At 46.1% G+C, this 15,173-nt stretch overlaps 1 protein-coding gene across 3 annotated transcripts in view; it reads left to right on the top strand.

Annotated features, from left to right (window-relative positions):
- Nucleotides 1–15,173, top strand: part of CASK (calcium/calmodulin dependent serine protein kinase) — a 1,258,500-nt gene that overhangs the window by 898,845 nt on the left and 344,482 nt on the right. For all 3 annotated transcript variants that reach the window (XM_069204206.1, XM_069204204.1, XM_069204205.1), the window contains exon 14: nt 6,619–6,807. In XM_069204206.1, the coding sequence (XP_069060307.1) occupies nt 6,619–6,807 (189 nt within the window). The remainder of the gene's footprint in view (nt 1–6,618; nt 6,808–15,173) is intronic.

The raw sequence follows: 15,173 nt of genomic DNA on the forward strand, positions 1-15,173 counted from the left end.
TTGTGATCGTCTTCAGATCATCAGCACTCAATACGAATCTAACTGTGACTAAACCTGGGCAGCAACAGTTTTTTATTAATAACGGGCTGAGTCATTTTCTCCGTTTACCTAATGGACAGACACGAAGTTAAAATTGATTCAGATCTCCCACAACCTAAATGGCGACCATTAGTATGACTAATAAATGGTTAGCAAGAGTGACAAGAGCCTCCTCTAGCCCCATGTATGTTGAACACGATACTACATTCCCCCATAATGGCGAGGACACCTACAGGCATATTGGGAGTGCACTGTAAGAAATTTGAAACGGGGTCACAGGTTTCACCTTGATGCTACAATAATGTAGACCCCACAACAAAACTTCACAGCTGAGGTTGTTGGTAGGTAGGTCCATGGAGGTGAGTTTTCTTGCAGACTACGGAAATCCCAGATTCAAAGGTGTTTAGGCAGAGCTCTATGCACTAGATTTCAGTTGCAATAAAACCTTATTTGTTTATCTTTGCTGTAGTAAGCTGGGTTGTGGTTGTCGTCCCCACCCCTTCTTTTTGAGTTGATGTCAGTGTGCTTGGACTGTAGTTCACTGGGATCCTGCAAATCAGGACCACAGTGACAGTGCTCGCTCCCCTAAATTTAGTTGTTATCTTTACACCCACAAATGGCATACTGGTGCACCCATGTAAGTCCCTAATATATGGTACCTAGGTACTGAGGGCATTGGTACACCAGGGGTTTCCGATGGGCTGCAGCATGTATTATGCCACCCAAGTGAGCTCATGCAAACTGTGACTGCAGGCCTGTCATTGCAGCCTGCGTGAAAGGGTGCATGCACCCTTTCACTGCCAAACCATACCATTGCTCTTAGACATTATAAGTCACCCCTCTGGTAGGCCCTTCAGCCCGAGGGCAGGATGCATGCCTGTAAGTGTGAGGGTGCGTCTGCATGATCAGGGTACCCCTACAGACCCCAGGCCAATTCCTGGACTCTGTAAGTGCGGGGAAGCTATCTCAAGGTATGTAGTGGACACTGGTCAACACGAGTGATCCATCTACATAATGGTTACTTCAAACCTAGGCATGTTGGGTATCAAGCGTGTTTGAATCATGCAACTGCACCGATTCCAGTGCTAGTTGCATACCACCATGTACTCTGGGTGTTTCCTAGGGGATTCCCCCACTTCTGCCTGTGCAGCCTTACGGGGTCCAGCTGCCAGTCCAGGCAGCTGCTGACCCCAGGCACTGTCCTGCCCTCCTACTGATGAGCCAGGCTCAGGTCAGAGGAGCAGAACAAAGGATTTCCTGCAAGGGAGTGGTGTGACCACCTCTCCCTGTGTATTAGGTGTCTAAGGGCTGGGGTGGGGTGGCCTCTGAGCACCACCAAACTGCTTTGAAGGGCACATTTGGTGCCCTCCTTGCATAATTCAGTTTGCGCCCATTCAGGAACCCCGGTTCCCACTCTGGCGCAGAGCTACACTAAGAACAGGGGCGTGACCACCCCCGTCCAGCCCCTCTCCTAGGGAGGTGCCAGACCTCTGCCAGGTGGCCCCTTGATTCTGCCGTTTTGAAAATAAGATTTGTAGAGGCTCCTGGGAGTATCTGGTTGGTTAGGTCAAGTAGGAGACATCCCTGAACCTCTCTGATAAGTGGGTCACTGCAAAGAGTGAGTAACCATCCTTTAGAGTTTTTTACGGGCTCCCACACGGGTGGGTCTTCAGATTTGTCATGCAAAATTCTACAAGAAGCTCTCTGCAAGACATTTTCTGCCCTTGGCCTCTCGAATCGCTGCTGGTCTTAGTCTGGAACCGAGCAAGTCTGCTTCTGGTGGGAAGGCTCCCATTGCAACATTGTTACTCAAGATCCTGCAAGAATTCTGCACCATCCAGGGCTGTGCATCCTCCACCGTCACAAGGTCTCTGTTTGCACTAGATAGCACAAAAGGAATCTCCCTTGGCGTGAAGGAGTCACTTCTTTGGAACCGCAGGCACCTCGTGGCATCATCGACCGATTGGTGGGGTATGCTGTCCCTGGACATCCGAAGATCCTGCTTCACGGGTGGCGAGTCTGTGGCCTCCTCTGGGTGCTGCTTGTCTTCTATTGAAGTTGGGAGACGGTAGGTCCTTACTTCTGCCACTGGACTGACACCCATGTGCACCACAACTGTTGCATTTGCCAAGGCTTGTTTATTCTTTCTCTGGGAGATCTTCTGGCTCCCAGAAGCCCTGGCCCTCAGCACTCTGCAAACCGAAGATCTGCTCCTGTCATCCAACTACTGCGGCGTGGGACATCTGTTTTACTGGGCTAGTTAGTCCTCCTTGTGACTCCCTTGTCTGGTGCCTGTGGGTAACTCGTGGGGGTTCCATCGACTACTGTTGGCCTTCCTATGTGCTGAGGGCCAGCTCCGATTCCCCCTTCTGGGTAGTCTCCTGGACCTTGCTGGTGCTTATTGGTGACCTAGCTGGTCACTGACCCTCCTGCAATCCGGCGACCGTCGAAGGACAGCTTGTAGGTGACTCCTGGGATCTTCATTGGCTCCTTTACCCCGCAGCTGGACTTCTTCTTCCACCAACTTACAGGAACGTCGTCTTCAGGAATGTGGGCATTGCCACCTGTACTACCTGGACAAGCTCTTGGGTGCTGGACTCTGTCCCCTTCCTTTGCCGATCCTCCACACCTGGAATCGGTCCCTGGGTTCCACTGGCCTGGTCCATGGGTCGTGACAGCAGCTGGACAACCCGAGACATCCACAGTCTTCAGAGAGAGTCCAATCTCCCATCTGCATCCGGGTCCCTGGTGTAGGTACTCCTGTCTTCTGGGTATCCTAGGGAAAAGGTGCACTCTCCATCCATCCTCTTGCCTGCTGGTTTCCTCGAGGCCTGCTGAGAAGGGTCCTCAATTGCACAAACTCCAACCACTACACCCTATTAGCATATGGGAAAACTGGGTGGGCAACAGGCTTACTCCTGGTTGTTGGGGTCACCGACTATACTTACCTTTGGTGTTCCTAACTGCCCCCAGCTAATCACCACACTTACCTTGTCTGGAGTCCCAGTTTAACATTCCGCTTTTTTAGTATATGGTTTGGCCCTCCCGTAGGGCTCTGTATATATCTGTGCTATTTTTGCGGGGTATTTTATGTATATAATTGTATGTAGTATCTCCAAAAGGAGGTATACCAATGTTGGTTTAGTAGTATTGTTGTAATAAAGAATCCTTTATTTTTTGCAACACTTATGTGGTTCTTTCTTGTGACTATGTTATTGTCTGACCACTGTGGTATTGCAAGTGATTTTCTTTCCTCCCAGATAAGCTTTAGCTGCTCACCGCAGCTACTCCCTAGAGAGCTTCTGCTATCTGGACACCTATTCACTGTCACTAAGGGTTGCCTGAACTCAGTATAGGGTGCCACACTATAGGTGTACACCATAAACTGAGTCAGCCTCCTACATTTGCTATCTTGGTGTGTAATACATTATTTCATAAACTTCTCCTACAGATACACTGAAACTGGCAGAACATTCTTCAAAAGCATTTATTTTGAGTGCAGTTTGTAAGAAGCTGGCTCTCTGTATAGTGCACTAAAATGAAGTGCACCGTGCAGAGAGTCCAGTGGATCCCCAATTGTTATTGCAGAGGTAAAAGTAGATAGGACTAATGCATGATCTGTGGTACTATGGGCGAGCAGTTAAGACTTATCAGAGGGTAGTGCTAAGCATTTGTTGTACTCACAGAAGCAATAAATGAGAGACACACTCAAAGAATAAATCCAAGGCCAATTTAGAAAAATAACATTCCTTTTTATATATGTTTCAAACCCAGGAACTTCGTAATCAGATACGTAGATGCACAAGCATAAATACTTTGCAGTTTAAAAAATCAACACTTTTTCAGTTCAGCAATGCTAACCTATGGAAGGAAATGAAAAATGCAGTTTTGCAGGTAAGTGCACGACATACAAATCCAGTTTTCAGGGTTGTAGGTCAACACCAGGCAAGGTTCAAATCAGTACCAAGAGTGCACCCACAGCGGCACAGTTGTGGCCTGGTACAGACCTCCGATGTAGAGTAGGGTGCCCAGTGTTAACCAATGGAGACTAGGGATGAATGAAGATGTGCTTCTCACGGGTGAGTAAAGTGATGTCGGGGATCCATCTCCTGGGGTTGAGGTAAGAACGGGGGGCCACAAAGCAGCACCAAATGTACACCCTCAACGTAACAGGGGCAGCCGGGTACAGAGTGCCACCACAGCGGTGGGCACTCGATGCAAATCAAGTGGGGAGATCAGTTTTAGAAAAAGGCTGCAGGCTCAAGCCAGGAGGCTGAACAAAGAAAACCCACAGCTACCCAGGTAAGTTCTGATGCTAGGGAACATAGGGACACTGACGGTCCAGTTCCCCAAGGCCCAGGAGCTCCGGGTGCATGGATGTCCTTTAGCATTGGAAACAGCTTATCAGGCAGGCTGCAGTGAGGGAGAGTCTTCGGTTTGAGGCTGCAGGCTTTGAGGCAGAGTCCGGCAGGAGTCCGCCCACATTGGACTTGGACTCAAAATTGCTTCGGAACCCTCACAAGACCAGTGGGCCACTTGGACTCGGCCTGTGGGCATCGAGTGCTGAAGGGGGTCTGGAGGTGGTTTAGCGATTCCTCAATGTGGAGTTCTTTTTCTTTTAACGTTAGTTACTTCTTGAACAGGTCTGGCGTTCTCTGGAGATCTTGCTCTTTGTCAAAGGCAGGCAGTCCTCCCAAAGATTTAGAGGTTACTGGGCTTCAGGACAGGTCGTTTTTTGGCACAGGATTTTTGAGGGCTGCAGACTGGACAGTAGGGCTTGGGCCAAGTCGGTTGGTGCCTGCAGTCTTCTCTGCTGATGCGACTCTGTAGTGTCTAGCTCTTCTTAGGTCGTCAGTAATCTGACGTCTAGGGTTCAGAGGTGCCACCTAAATTCTGAATTTAGTGGTGGTACTGGAAGTGCCAGGTGGTAGCCAGTGGTGCTACTCATCCTTATGGTGACTACACCCTTTTTATGACCACTTCCTTTGGGAAGTGGGCATAGCCTTAACCCTAGTGGCCTGAATTCCTTTCAAACAATATGGTGGAATTTAAAAGGTAGTGTCCACTTCAGCTTGTCCACCTTAGACGTGGGACTGGCATGAAGTGAACACACCCCCTAATATACATTATTTTCCTGCCAGACCTGCTGCCAACAGTGGGGTCAGGAACTAGGGGGCTGGCCTTCTCTACCATTTGGAGAGGCCTGGGTCGCATTACAAAGGCGGCACGGCCTTTGAAGCTCCCTGCCCTGGAATGTCCATCGTGTCTGGGCGAGGTGTTAGCACCCCCGCTCACAGCAGTCTTTTGTTCTGAGCCCATGAGAGGGTTGGCCCTCACCTCAGGACCTCTGTCTAAGGTGGCTGCAGTGTTTTTGACCAGTCAGTGTCCATGCTAGGAGTTGGTTGGTTTTCAGGGGCACCTCTAAGGTGCCCTCTGTGTGCAGTTTTTAATAAATCCATCACTGGGGCCAGTCAGGGCTTATTATTATGAGTTGTTTGATACCAAACATCCCAGGATTCAGAGAAGCATCATGTAGCTGGGGAGCTCGTAATGACCAGGGTCCAGCACATGTATTAAAAATGGCTTCCTTCGACACTTACTGTGTCTGAGAATCGGCAAAGACAGCAGGGGCATATCCGCCCATGCAGATATGCCCTCGCATGTAATATAATGCACCCTGCCTTACGGCTGTAAGGCCTGCTAAAGAGGTGACTTACCTATATTGCATGCAGTGTTTAGGGGACATGGCACACAGGCTGTGTGCCATGTTGTGTTTTCAAATTAGTTCTGTACAGCCTGCGAAAGCAGCACTGTGTTCACTCAGTGAGAGGGTCCCTGAGGGTGGCACAATTCATGCTGCAGCCCTCAGGGGCCTTCCTTTAGTACCCCAAACCCTAGGTACCAGGGGTACCTTACAATGGCATCCAGAGGTTTTGCCAGTTGTGCGAAACGACTGTGCAGTTTTGGGGACAGAGATCTGGCACTGGGGTCCTGGTTAGCAGGGACCCAGTACACTAACAGTCAAAATCACACTAGAAACAAGGCAAAAGAGGTGTGTGACCATGTCAAAAGAGCCACTTTCCTACAACAGTCAAATAGTTTTCGGATTTTCACCCGTGGTTCAGTTTAAGATACAGCTATTTAAACAAAACTGAAAGCGAAGGTTATATCACATTTGTTATGTTGTAACAGAGCATTTCAAGGGAATCACCACAGTCACACAAAATCCTTCTCTTGCTTTTTATGAGGTGAGTTTGCTGCCCTTATTCCCTATTCTGAATCTAAAGTGAAAAGCAACTTGTCAGTCTGGTCTGTTTTATTAGTTCTAGGAAGCATTTCAAGTGCTGACAGTACAACCCTTTATATGCATTAAAGTGTCAAGGGTAAAGTACTTGCCAGTTTTTTTAGACTGTCTAATTTTTAATTTTCCTGTGAAAGGGAATGTTCAATCTTTTGGCTGTGCCTGCTTATTAAGATAAGTTCCTAACTCCAAGGATGAATGTACATGATTGGGTACTTGTTGATCAGTGCTCTATATGCAGCTGTTGGCTGCACTAATTAAGTTTTTCTTAAACTCAGGCCTTACTACAAACTCATGACGTAGTGGCACATGAAGTTTACAGTGACGAAGCACTGAGAGTTACGCCACCTCCCACATCTCCCTACCTAAACGGTGATTCTCCAGAAAGTGCCAACGGTGATATGGACATGGAGAATGTTACACGGGTCCGCCTTGTACAATTTCAGAAGAACACAGATGAACCAATGGTAAGAAGGAGGATTCAATAGTTGTTTTCATTGTATTTTGACATGCATACATGAGCCTTTAAATGTATATTTTGCATGTTCCAAAATGTTTGGGGTCTGATCAGTAGGTAGTGTCTGTGCTGTGTACAGTAATTTTTCAACTGGTTTCCGAGGCTCACTGTTGCTGGTGCTCCCCAATTACATAACTAAGTTGTTTTTTTGGGTGCTTGTCTCTCCAGTCCAGTCCAGCAGTGTAGGATCTAAGTTAGAAACTCAACAGCATGTTAAAATAAATTGCCACTGATCCACTTAAAAAAAATAATTGACTTTATTTGCTGGCAAGTAAAAAGGGCAGTCAAAATATGGATACCCACAAAGTATCAGAAGGCAATAACATTTTCTGGGGCAAAGATTAATTCCCCCATTTTAATATGCCATTTAAAGGCTAAGCACTATATTGTGCCCAGTGTTTACCTATGGGCTAGAATTCCGGTGTTTTCCAAAACCTTGGAATTGCCTCCTCTTACTACTGCTTGTAGTCAGTCATTTGGGACAGGTAATTGTTCATAGTAAAACCACATTCTCTCTTTGCAGACAGATGTGGCACATGGAGAGGACTGAGTGTGTCAGGATAGTGCAGGCTCACCAGTGTTGTAGTCCTGGTAAAGTATCTCTGCAGCACTTCGGCTTATTGTATGTGTGTGTGTGTGTGTGTGTGTGTATATAACAACAAAAACAAACAGGTAAATATGCACACTCAGGGCATCCAGGAAATAGAGTATGAAAAGTGAGCTTCAATCCAAAACACAACGCATTTCCGCTGTCCCTGCAGCCTTGATCACGTGCCAAACAAAACAAAGGTTACAGGGACGTTATAGTTACCTTCTGAATTTCCTGGGACAAAACCATAGAAATTCAGCAGTTATGGTTACAGTTAACTGAAGTAACTATAAATTACACCCTGAGGTAACTAAAACTCGCGCCCCGCCATGCACAGTTTTCTCATCAATAGTTTTATTGCAAATGTTGCAGTAATAATATCAATGATACCATAGAAGGCGTCATCAATGGTGTAATATGTGGAGTAAATATCTATGCATGGTGAAGGCGCATGTTATAGTTACCATAGGGAGCGAGTTATAGTTACTTGAGTTAACCATAACGATAACTGTTGCTGAACCTAACTATAATGTGCCTGTAACCCTTAGTTTTTTTCAGTGAATTTCTATAGTTTTTTGTAGAACTCAAGGCTGTGTGCAGAAGGGGTTGGCCACAGGTCCTTTCTTATGAACAGGCCCGGCAGCTAATCCTTCTGCATGCATCCAAACCCACAGCCTTCAACCGTACACAGCATAAGGTTTGATGTAGTGGATGTTTTTTTTTCTTTATCAGTTTTTCTCCGGATCCACCAGTGAATCCGCGGATCGGGCTAAAACAATAATTGGGTGTTTTTTATTTTATTTATTTATTTATTTATTTTTGCCCTCAAGGGGACTGTAAAGGAACCTTCTATTTGTCTTATGGGGTTTTCCTACCCCGAGCCGGTGCGGACAGCCAATCAGGGTCTTGTTTTTCCCCTGGATCCGCGGAGGTTCTGTGCCTCTATATAATCTATATATTTTTGTTTTAACTCTAATATTGCAGAAACTACTGAATGGATTTACACCAAATCACAAAAAGTGTGGTCTTTGTCAAATTTGTTGTCATTCTGTTGAGTGGTTTGCTGTGTAGTTGTGTTAAAATTTTTTTAAAAAAATCCCATTGAAGTAGAATCAGGAAAAAGTGTTTTGGGACCCCTTCTTACTCTCTTCCCCTGCTTGACGGATTACCCCAAAACTTTCAGGACAGCAGCTGAACTGACCAAAGTATACGTTTTGAAACTTTCATGAAAATTCATAGAAAGGCACCAAGGTTATTGGCAAAACAAAAAATGCTCCATCTATGGAAAAAAGGTCCTAACTATAACTACCTAGTGGCGATCACCACTGGGTCATATCTTTCTCTCTTTCTCTCTCTCTCTACCTCTCACACTCTCTCTCACTTTCAGAATGTTATGTTGAGCTGGGCTGCAGTGTCCTAACTTTATTTGATTACCTTCATGCAGTCTTCAGCCAGCTGGACTTCCCTCTTTATCTTCTTGGTTAGTAACCTGTATTACTCCTCTGAACATGTACGCTTCCTCCAAGCAAAGTACAGAACTCAAGCTTTTTCAATACCAAGGGGTTTATTCCCCACCCATTGAAGAAGGTCAAAAGCAATGAGCTGTGTCTCTGGTAAATCATTCCTAAAGGGCCTGTATATATTTTACTTTGGGAGAACCAATGCTTCTGCTTCTTGGAAATGTTCTTCCAGTCATGGGAAAGTACATCTTTATGTTAGTCCAGTATTGGAACTTTCATAGATTCACATCCTTGAATCCTTCCCCGTCGTCGACATGGGAGTCGCCGGTGTAATACAGAAGCTATGCCCAATTACATATTAAACATTAAATGCATTAGGCCTCTAACTTAGAAACATATCAGTCACTTGGTAAAAAAAATAAAAAAAGGACCTAACTCCAAAGGCAACCAATCAGATCACACCACCCTCTAGAACCCTCCTGTGAGGAGCTGTCTTCCCTCAGATTTTCCACCGCACTTCATGCTTTGGAGTCTCCTCTGAGTACTGCTCAGTTTTCTCTCAGATATATTTTTCCTGAGGATTAATATTTTCTTCAGGAATTCTCACATTTTGGTGCTTCAAACTGACAACCATACCAGAGACACCAAAGAAGGGGCTTTTTAGAGCTTTTGCTACCTGCATGAAGAAGAGGCTACATATGGATGACCAGCATAAAGACTGCATATACTGTCTATTTCCTAACTTTGAGACCAGAGACTGTAAGGTATGTAGAACACTTTCAACTAAGACCCTAAAGGCCAGAGAGAGTCGTTGTCTTCTTTGGCTGCAAAAAGTAAAATCTAGAGAAGACCCAGTCTCTGATGAGGGCACTGCCTCATCTTCTGTGTCTGCCATTAAGACTCCTGAGGAACTGATGGCCGCTGAAGAACCCTGGAGAAAAACGACTAAAAAGTCATCCGAGGGTTCCTCAAAGTTTCGTAGCCCATCAAAGAAGGATAAATCTAAGGGGTCAGATTCCACCTTAAAGGCTAAAAAGAAAATCCTCACTGAGCCCCCAATGCCACCTGTGCGGATTAAGCACACTTTAAAAAAAAAACAGCCTCTGCACCGTCGACGACACCATCATCCACGGTATCTTCGTCGATGGCTCACACTCTTCATCGGTGATTTTAACATCCTCGTCGATGGTGCGCCACATTTAGTCACCGCGACAACAGTCCCCATCGATGATGCTTATCTGGTCGACGATCCTCCTATCGATGCAACCCTCGTCGACAGCTCCACCATTGATGGCTCCACCAACGACGCTCCCACCATCGGCGACACCTCTGTTGATAGCACTTCCGTTGACAACGCCTCCGTTGACAATCACCTTGTTGACACCGTCAACGGCAACTCATCTCTCGTTGACGCTAAAGGACTGCTAAGAGGCAGAGACTGTCTACATTGGTTCTTTTCTCGTCAGTGGAACAGATTGGTCTGAAAAAAAGTACAAAGCATCATTTAACCCTATCACTTACGTCCCCAAGTAAGGTGCTGAGACTGCTGCCTTCACACCTTTTAGCTGAAGATGACTCTGAGGGTGATGGGCTATATGGGGTGGCCAGAAGTCCTTCCCAATTACGGGTCAATTGTCAGGAGTACTCAGACGATGATGATAATACTCATTATGACCAGCAATATTACGAGCAGCCACATCAACAGCAAGGGCTGGTTTGTCTGCCTTCCGGTTTAGTGTCGGATTTACAATTAGTGTTGGATTACAGGGAGCGTTTTCCACCTTTACCTGCATCGGGACAACAACAGATGATTCCCGCCATACCATCGACCCCTCAACAGTTTCAGTAGCCACAGGTTGTAACCCCATCCTCGATCACGGGCTTCCCCCCCCAGTCTGTGCCTGCGCACGTACCAGCATCTTCTGACACAGAAGGTGAGGAGGGTGAAATCCATACACCACAGGATGAATGGGATGAGTATATAATTCCAGCACATACCTCTCCTGGAACACCTATAGTGAAATCGCCACCTGAAGATATTGGTAGCTTTCACAACCTGCTGGAAAGGGCAGCCGCCCGATTCGACTTACCCCATGCCTGTGACTCAGCAATACTGTTTCCTGTACGATTTCAAGGAGCCTCACAGGAAAACGGTCAGGGCTAGTCCGATAATTGACCATGTTTGGAGTCAAAGTTTAAAGATAATGAGGAACTCTGCGACAGTACCTGCAGTGTTAACAAAATTGGATAAAAAGTACAAGTCCACGGATGATGCTCCTGCCTGCCTAAAGGCTCACCCTAAACCGGACTCTGTCATTTCACAGCTGGGGCAACAGCGCTCCTGAAATCCTTGTACACCACCAGATAAAGAAGGGAGATGCCTTGATAATATCGGAAGCATTTTTCATCAGTGTCCTTCATTGTGAGAGCTGCCAATTCCCTAGCGCTCCTGGGCAGATACGATAGACAGCTGTGGTCGGACATGACTCCGTATTTGGAGGAACTTCCGGAAAGTGCCAAGATTGAGACAAAAAAGGTGCTCATGGAGGGACAACGTCCTCTACAGAAATTGACTGTGCACTTGACATCGCTGCCATGGGCTTTAGACTACTAATTGGTTCGGCAGTTTTGAGGCATCAAGGGTGGCTCAAAGCCACTAACTTCCGACCTGAAGTCCAGACAAAGATTTTAGATGTTCCCTGTGACTGAAAGGCGCCATATGGGAAGCATGTCGATGATGCGCTTCAGACCATATAGTCACACACTGAGACTGCCAGATCGTTAGGCACTATACACTATAAAAAAGTTCCTTTTCATGGAGCCAGGGGCAGAGTGCATCCTTCATTTTGTGGAGGATACCAGCAGTACAGATTTCCATCGTACTCCACCACCTTCCATACTACTAGACCCCACTATCAGCAAAGGCAACCGCCCTCAGCGGCTTACAGCAGGCCTTCGCACTGAAGAAAACTTGGAAGGCAATCTAAAGAAGCTATTCCTAGGCAATGATGGTCTTCATGTGCTGGCTACCTTCTGTTCTTCCCCTTCAGTTTTTCACGGAACATTGTAGCACCATATTAATTGCTGGCGTCCTATAACCAAGGACAAATGGGTACTGGATGTAATACTATATGGCCACCTCCTAGAGTTCGTTCAGATACCCCCAATAACGCCACCGCTCCAGGTTCGGCATAGACATCTGCGTCTCTTCAGCTTAGAAGTGGAACCATGTTGACCAAAGGAGGAATAGAAGCTGTATCGTATTCCCAGAGGGGCAGAGGCTTCTATTCCTGCTTCTTCCCGATTCTGAAGAAATCTTGTTTATGGAGGCCGATCCTAGACTTACAAGAGTTAAACAAATACCTGAAAAGGCAAACATTTCATATGGTCACATTGCAAGACATCCTGCAACTTCTGAACAGAGCAGACAACATGGCTTCCCTGGATCTACAAGATGACTACTTCCATATTCCCGTTCACAGAAGACACAGAAAGCTCCTGAGATTTGTGGTAGCCGGCAGGCACTTTCAAATCACGGTCCTTCCCTTTGTGCTCAAGTCTGGTTCCGGTCGCAGCCTAGCTGAGAAGAAAGAGACTCAAAATGTTTCCTTATCTAGATGACTGACTAGTAAAAGCTCCTGACTTCTAGTCAGCATGCAGGTCCGTCAGAGCGACCTTACGCCTTTTTAAAAGAATTTGGGACTCACTCTCAACATAGAGAAGTCACTACTCCAGCATTCGTCAAGGATAGCCTTCCTGGGGGCTATATTAGACACAGAGCAAACCAAAGCCTACCTGACACTGAACAGACAAGGGAAGCTAATCTCCTTACCAAAATGAATTCAAAGAAGAAAGTCTCTTTCAGTTCGACGCTACAAATCATTACTAGGGATGATGTCATCTTGTATAAACCTCATTCCCCATTGTCGCCTTTATATGCATCCAATCCAAGAGGAACTGGACAAGCAATGGAAGCAGGCGCAACGGTCCTCCAAGGACTTAATCCAGATCATGATAGCTTCTCTAGATTGATGGGTAGTTCCCAAAAACATTTCAAAAGGACTACACTTCTTACCACAGATTCCTCTGCTAACCATAACAACAGACGTGTCAGTGAATGGATGGGGTGCATGCCTGCAGGACCTTCAAGTAAGCGGCAAATGGCCTCCCTCTCAAGAAGTCGCAGATCAGCAGTGCTTGTCAGGACAGACAATACCACCACAATGCACTATCTCAACAAACATGGAGGAACGCGTGCTCACCTACTGTCCAGAGAAGCGCCAACCTTTTGGAATTGGTACACTCAGCACTCAGTGCACATAACAGCGTATTAGCTACACAGACTGAAATCATCTCCTCACAAATGGGTTTTGTACCAGAGGACCCTAAACGGAATATTCTCCCAGTGGGGCAAACCGAACCTGGATCTTTTTGCAACCTCCCAGAACTCCAAATGCCGATACGTAAGTTGGTATCACCAGCAAGGGTCGTGGGGGGATGCCTTTTCAATCACATGGTCATGGATTTATGCATACGTCTTTCTGCCAATTCCCCTCCTCACAAGGGTGATCAGGAAGATCAAGGCGGAACCCTGCCAGATAATTCTAATAGCTCCAGCGGGGCCACGTCACCCTTGGTACACTGAGTTACTGCTACTATCTTCATGTCCACCCATCATGATGAAACCAATTCCAGAGTTGCTCACCATCAACCAGGGACAAATAAGACACCCGGATCCCAAATCTCTAAGCTTATCGGCATGGCTCCTGAATTCAAAGAATTTGGACGCTTAGACATACCTAAGGATTGCAAGGACATCCTTGCCAAAGCACGGGCGGATAGCACAAATAAAATGTACCGCCTAAAGTGGAAACGGTTTTGTTTGTGTTGCGAATCCATTAACATAAACCCTCTCTCCTCCGCACCGGAAAAAGTCTTACCATACTTCTTACAGCTAGCACGCTCAGGGCTGGCCAATGCGTCCATCAGAGTTCATCTGGCAGCTATTCTCGATATAGGAGAATTTCCGGGAAACCATCTATGTGTTCCCAAAGACAGATAAAACAATTCCTGAAAGGTCTTTTCAGACCATTTCCTCTGGTGACAGCCCCTCCCCCTGCATGGCAACTAAACACGGTCCTAGGCCAGCTCATGAAAGAGCCCTTCAAGCCTATTCTTAGGGCAGACATCAAGTACCTCACCTGGAAGTTGGACCTCCTCCTCACCCTTACTTCCCCACATAGGGTTCAGCAAGATCCAAACTTTTACTATACAGGAACCCTTCTTACAATTAAAAAACAACAGAGTTATTCTGCGCAACAATCCTAAATTCATCTCCAAGGTGCCTTCGGACTTGTATATTAATGAACCTGTAGTGCTGAAGTTATTCTTCCCAATGCCCCAGACTGCCGCAGAGAAATTCCTGCATTCACTCGATCTATAGAGATGCATCAAGTTTTATTTTGATAGAGCGAAAACCTTGAGAAAAACAAACCAGCTGTTTATAGCCTTTGTGCCCCTAGAAGAGGACACCCTGTAACTAAACAGACAATTTCTCGATGGATCAAAAAAGGTGAACATCATCTGCCACCAGCAAGCTGGTCGACCATTGGATATGAAGGTACGAGCACATTCCACCAGAGCCGTATCCACGTCCTGTGCATTGTTCTCCGGTGTATCGATACCGGACATCTGTCGTGCTGCAACGTGGAAGACGGCACATACCTTCACGCAACACTATTTCCTGGACACAGAGTCACTCCAAGATGCAGCAGTTAGACAAGCAGTCCTTAGACATCTGTTAGACAATGAAGGTGAGCCATGTGTTCCCTCCATCCGTTTGTTTTATTTCATGTCACATTTTCTATAGACTAATAACTTTCCGTTCTCGAGACTTTCAACTACAAACAAAAGTTGTAAAGGTTGTTCACAGTGTCTCATATATAATAGTATGCAGTTATTGTACACATCGAAAAAGTGCTAATCACTGCTTGCTATTCTGATTCAAGCATGTGACTCTATGAAAGTTCAAGTACTGGAGTAAGAAATACATTACTTACTGTAACTGTAGTTCTCCAGTATTGGAAACTTTCATAGATTCACATGCGACCCATCCTCCTCCTCCCCAGGGGAGCTCGCCTTTATTCTCTCAGAGCTAACTATATTACAGCACTAATGCTTGAAAAATCTGAGGGAAGACAGCTCCTCACTGGAGAGTTCTAGAGGGTGGTGTGATCTGATTGATTGAGTTTGGTCCTTTTTTACAAA

The sequence above is a fragment of the Pleurodeles waltl genome, chromosome 8, assembly GCF_031143425.1.
Source record: "Pleurodeles waltl isolate 20211129_DDA chromosome 8, aPleWal1.hap1.20221129, whole genome shotgun sequence".
Classification (NCBI taxonomy): Eukaryota; Metazoa; Chordata; class Amphibia; order Caudata; family Salamandridae; genus Pleurodeles; species Pleurodeles waltl.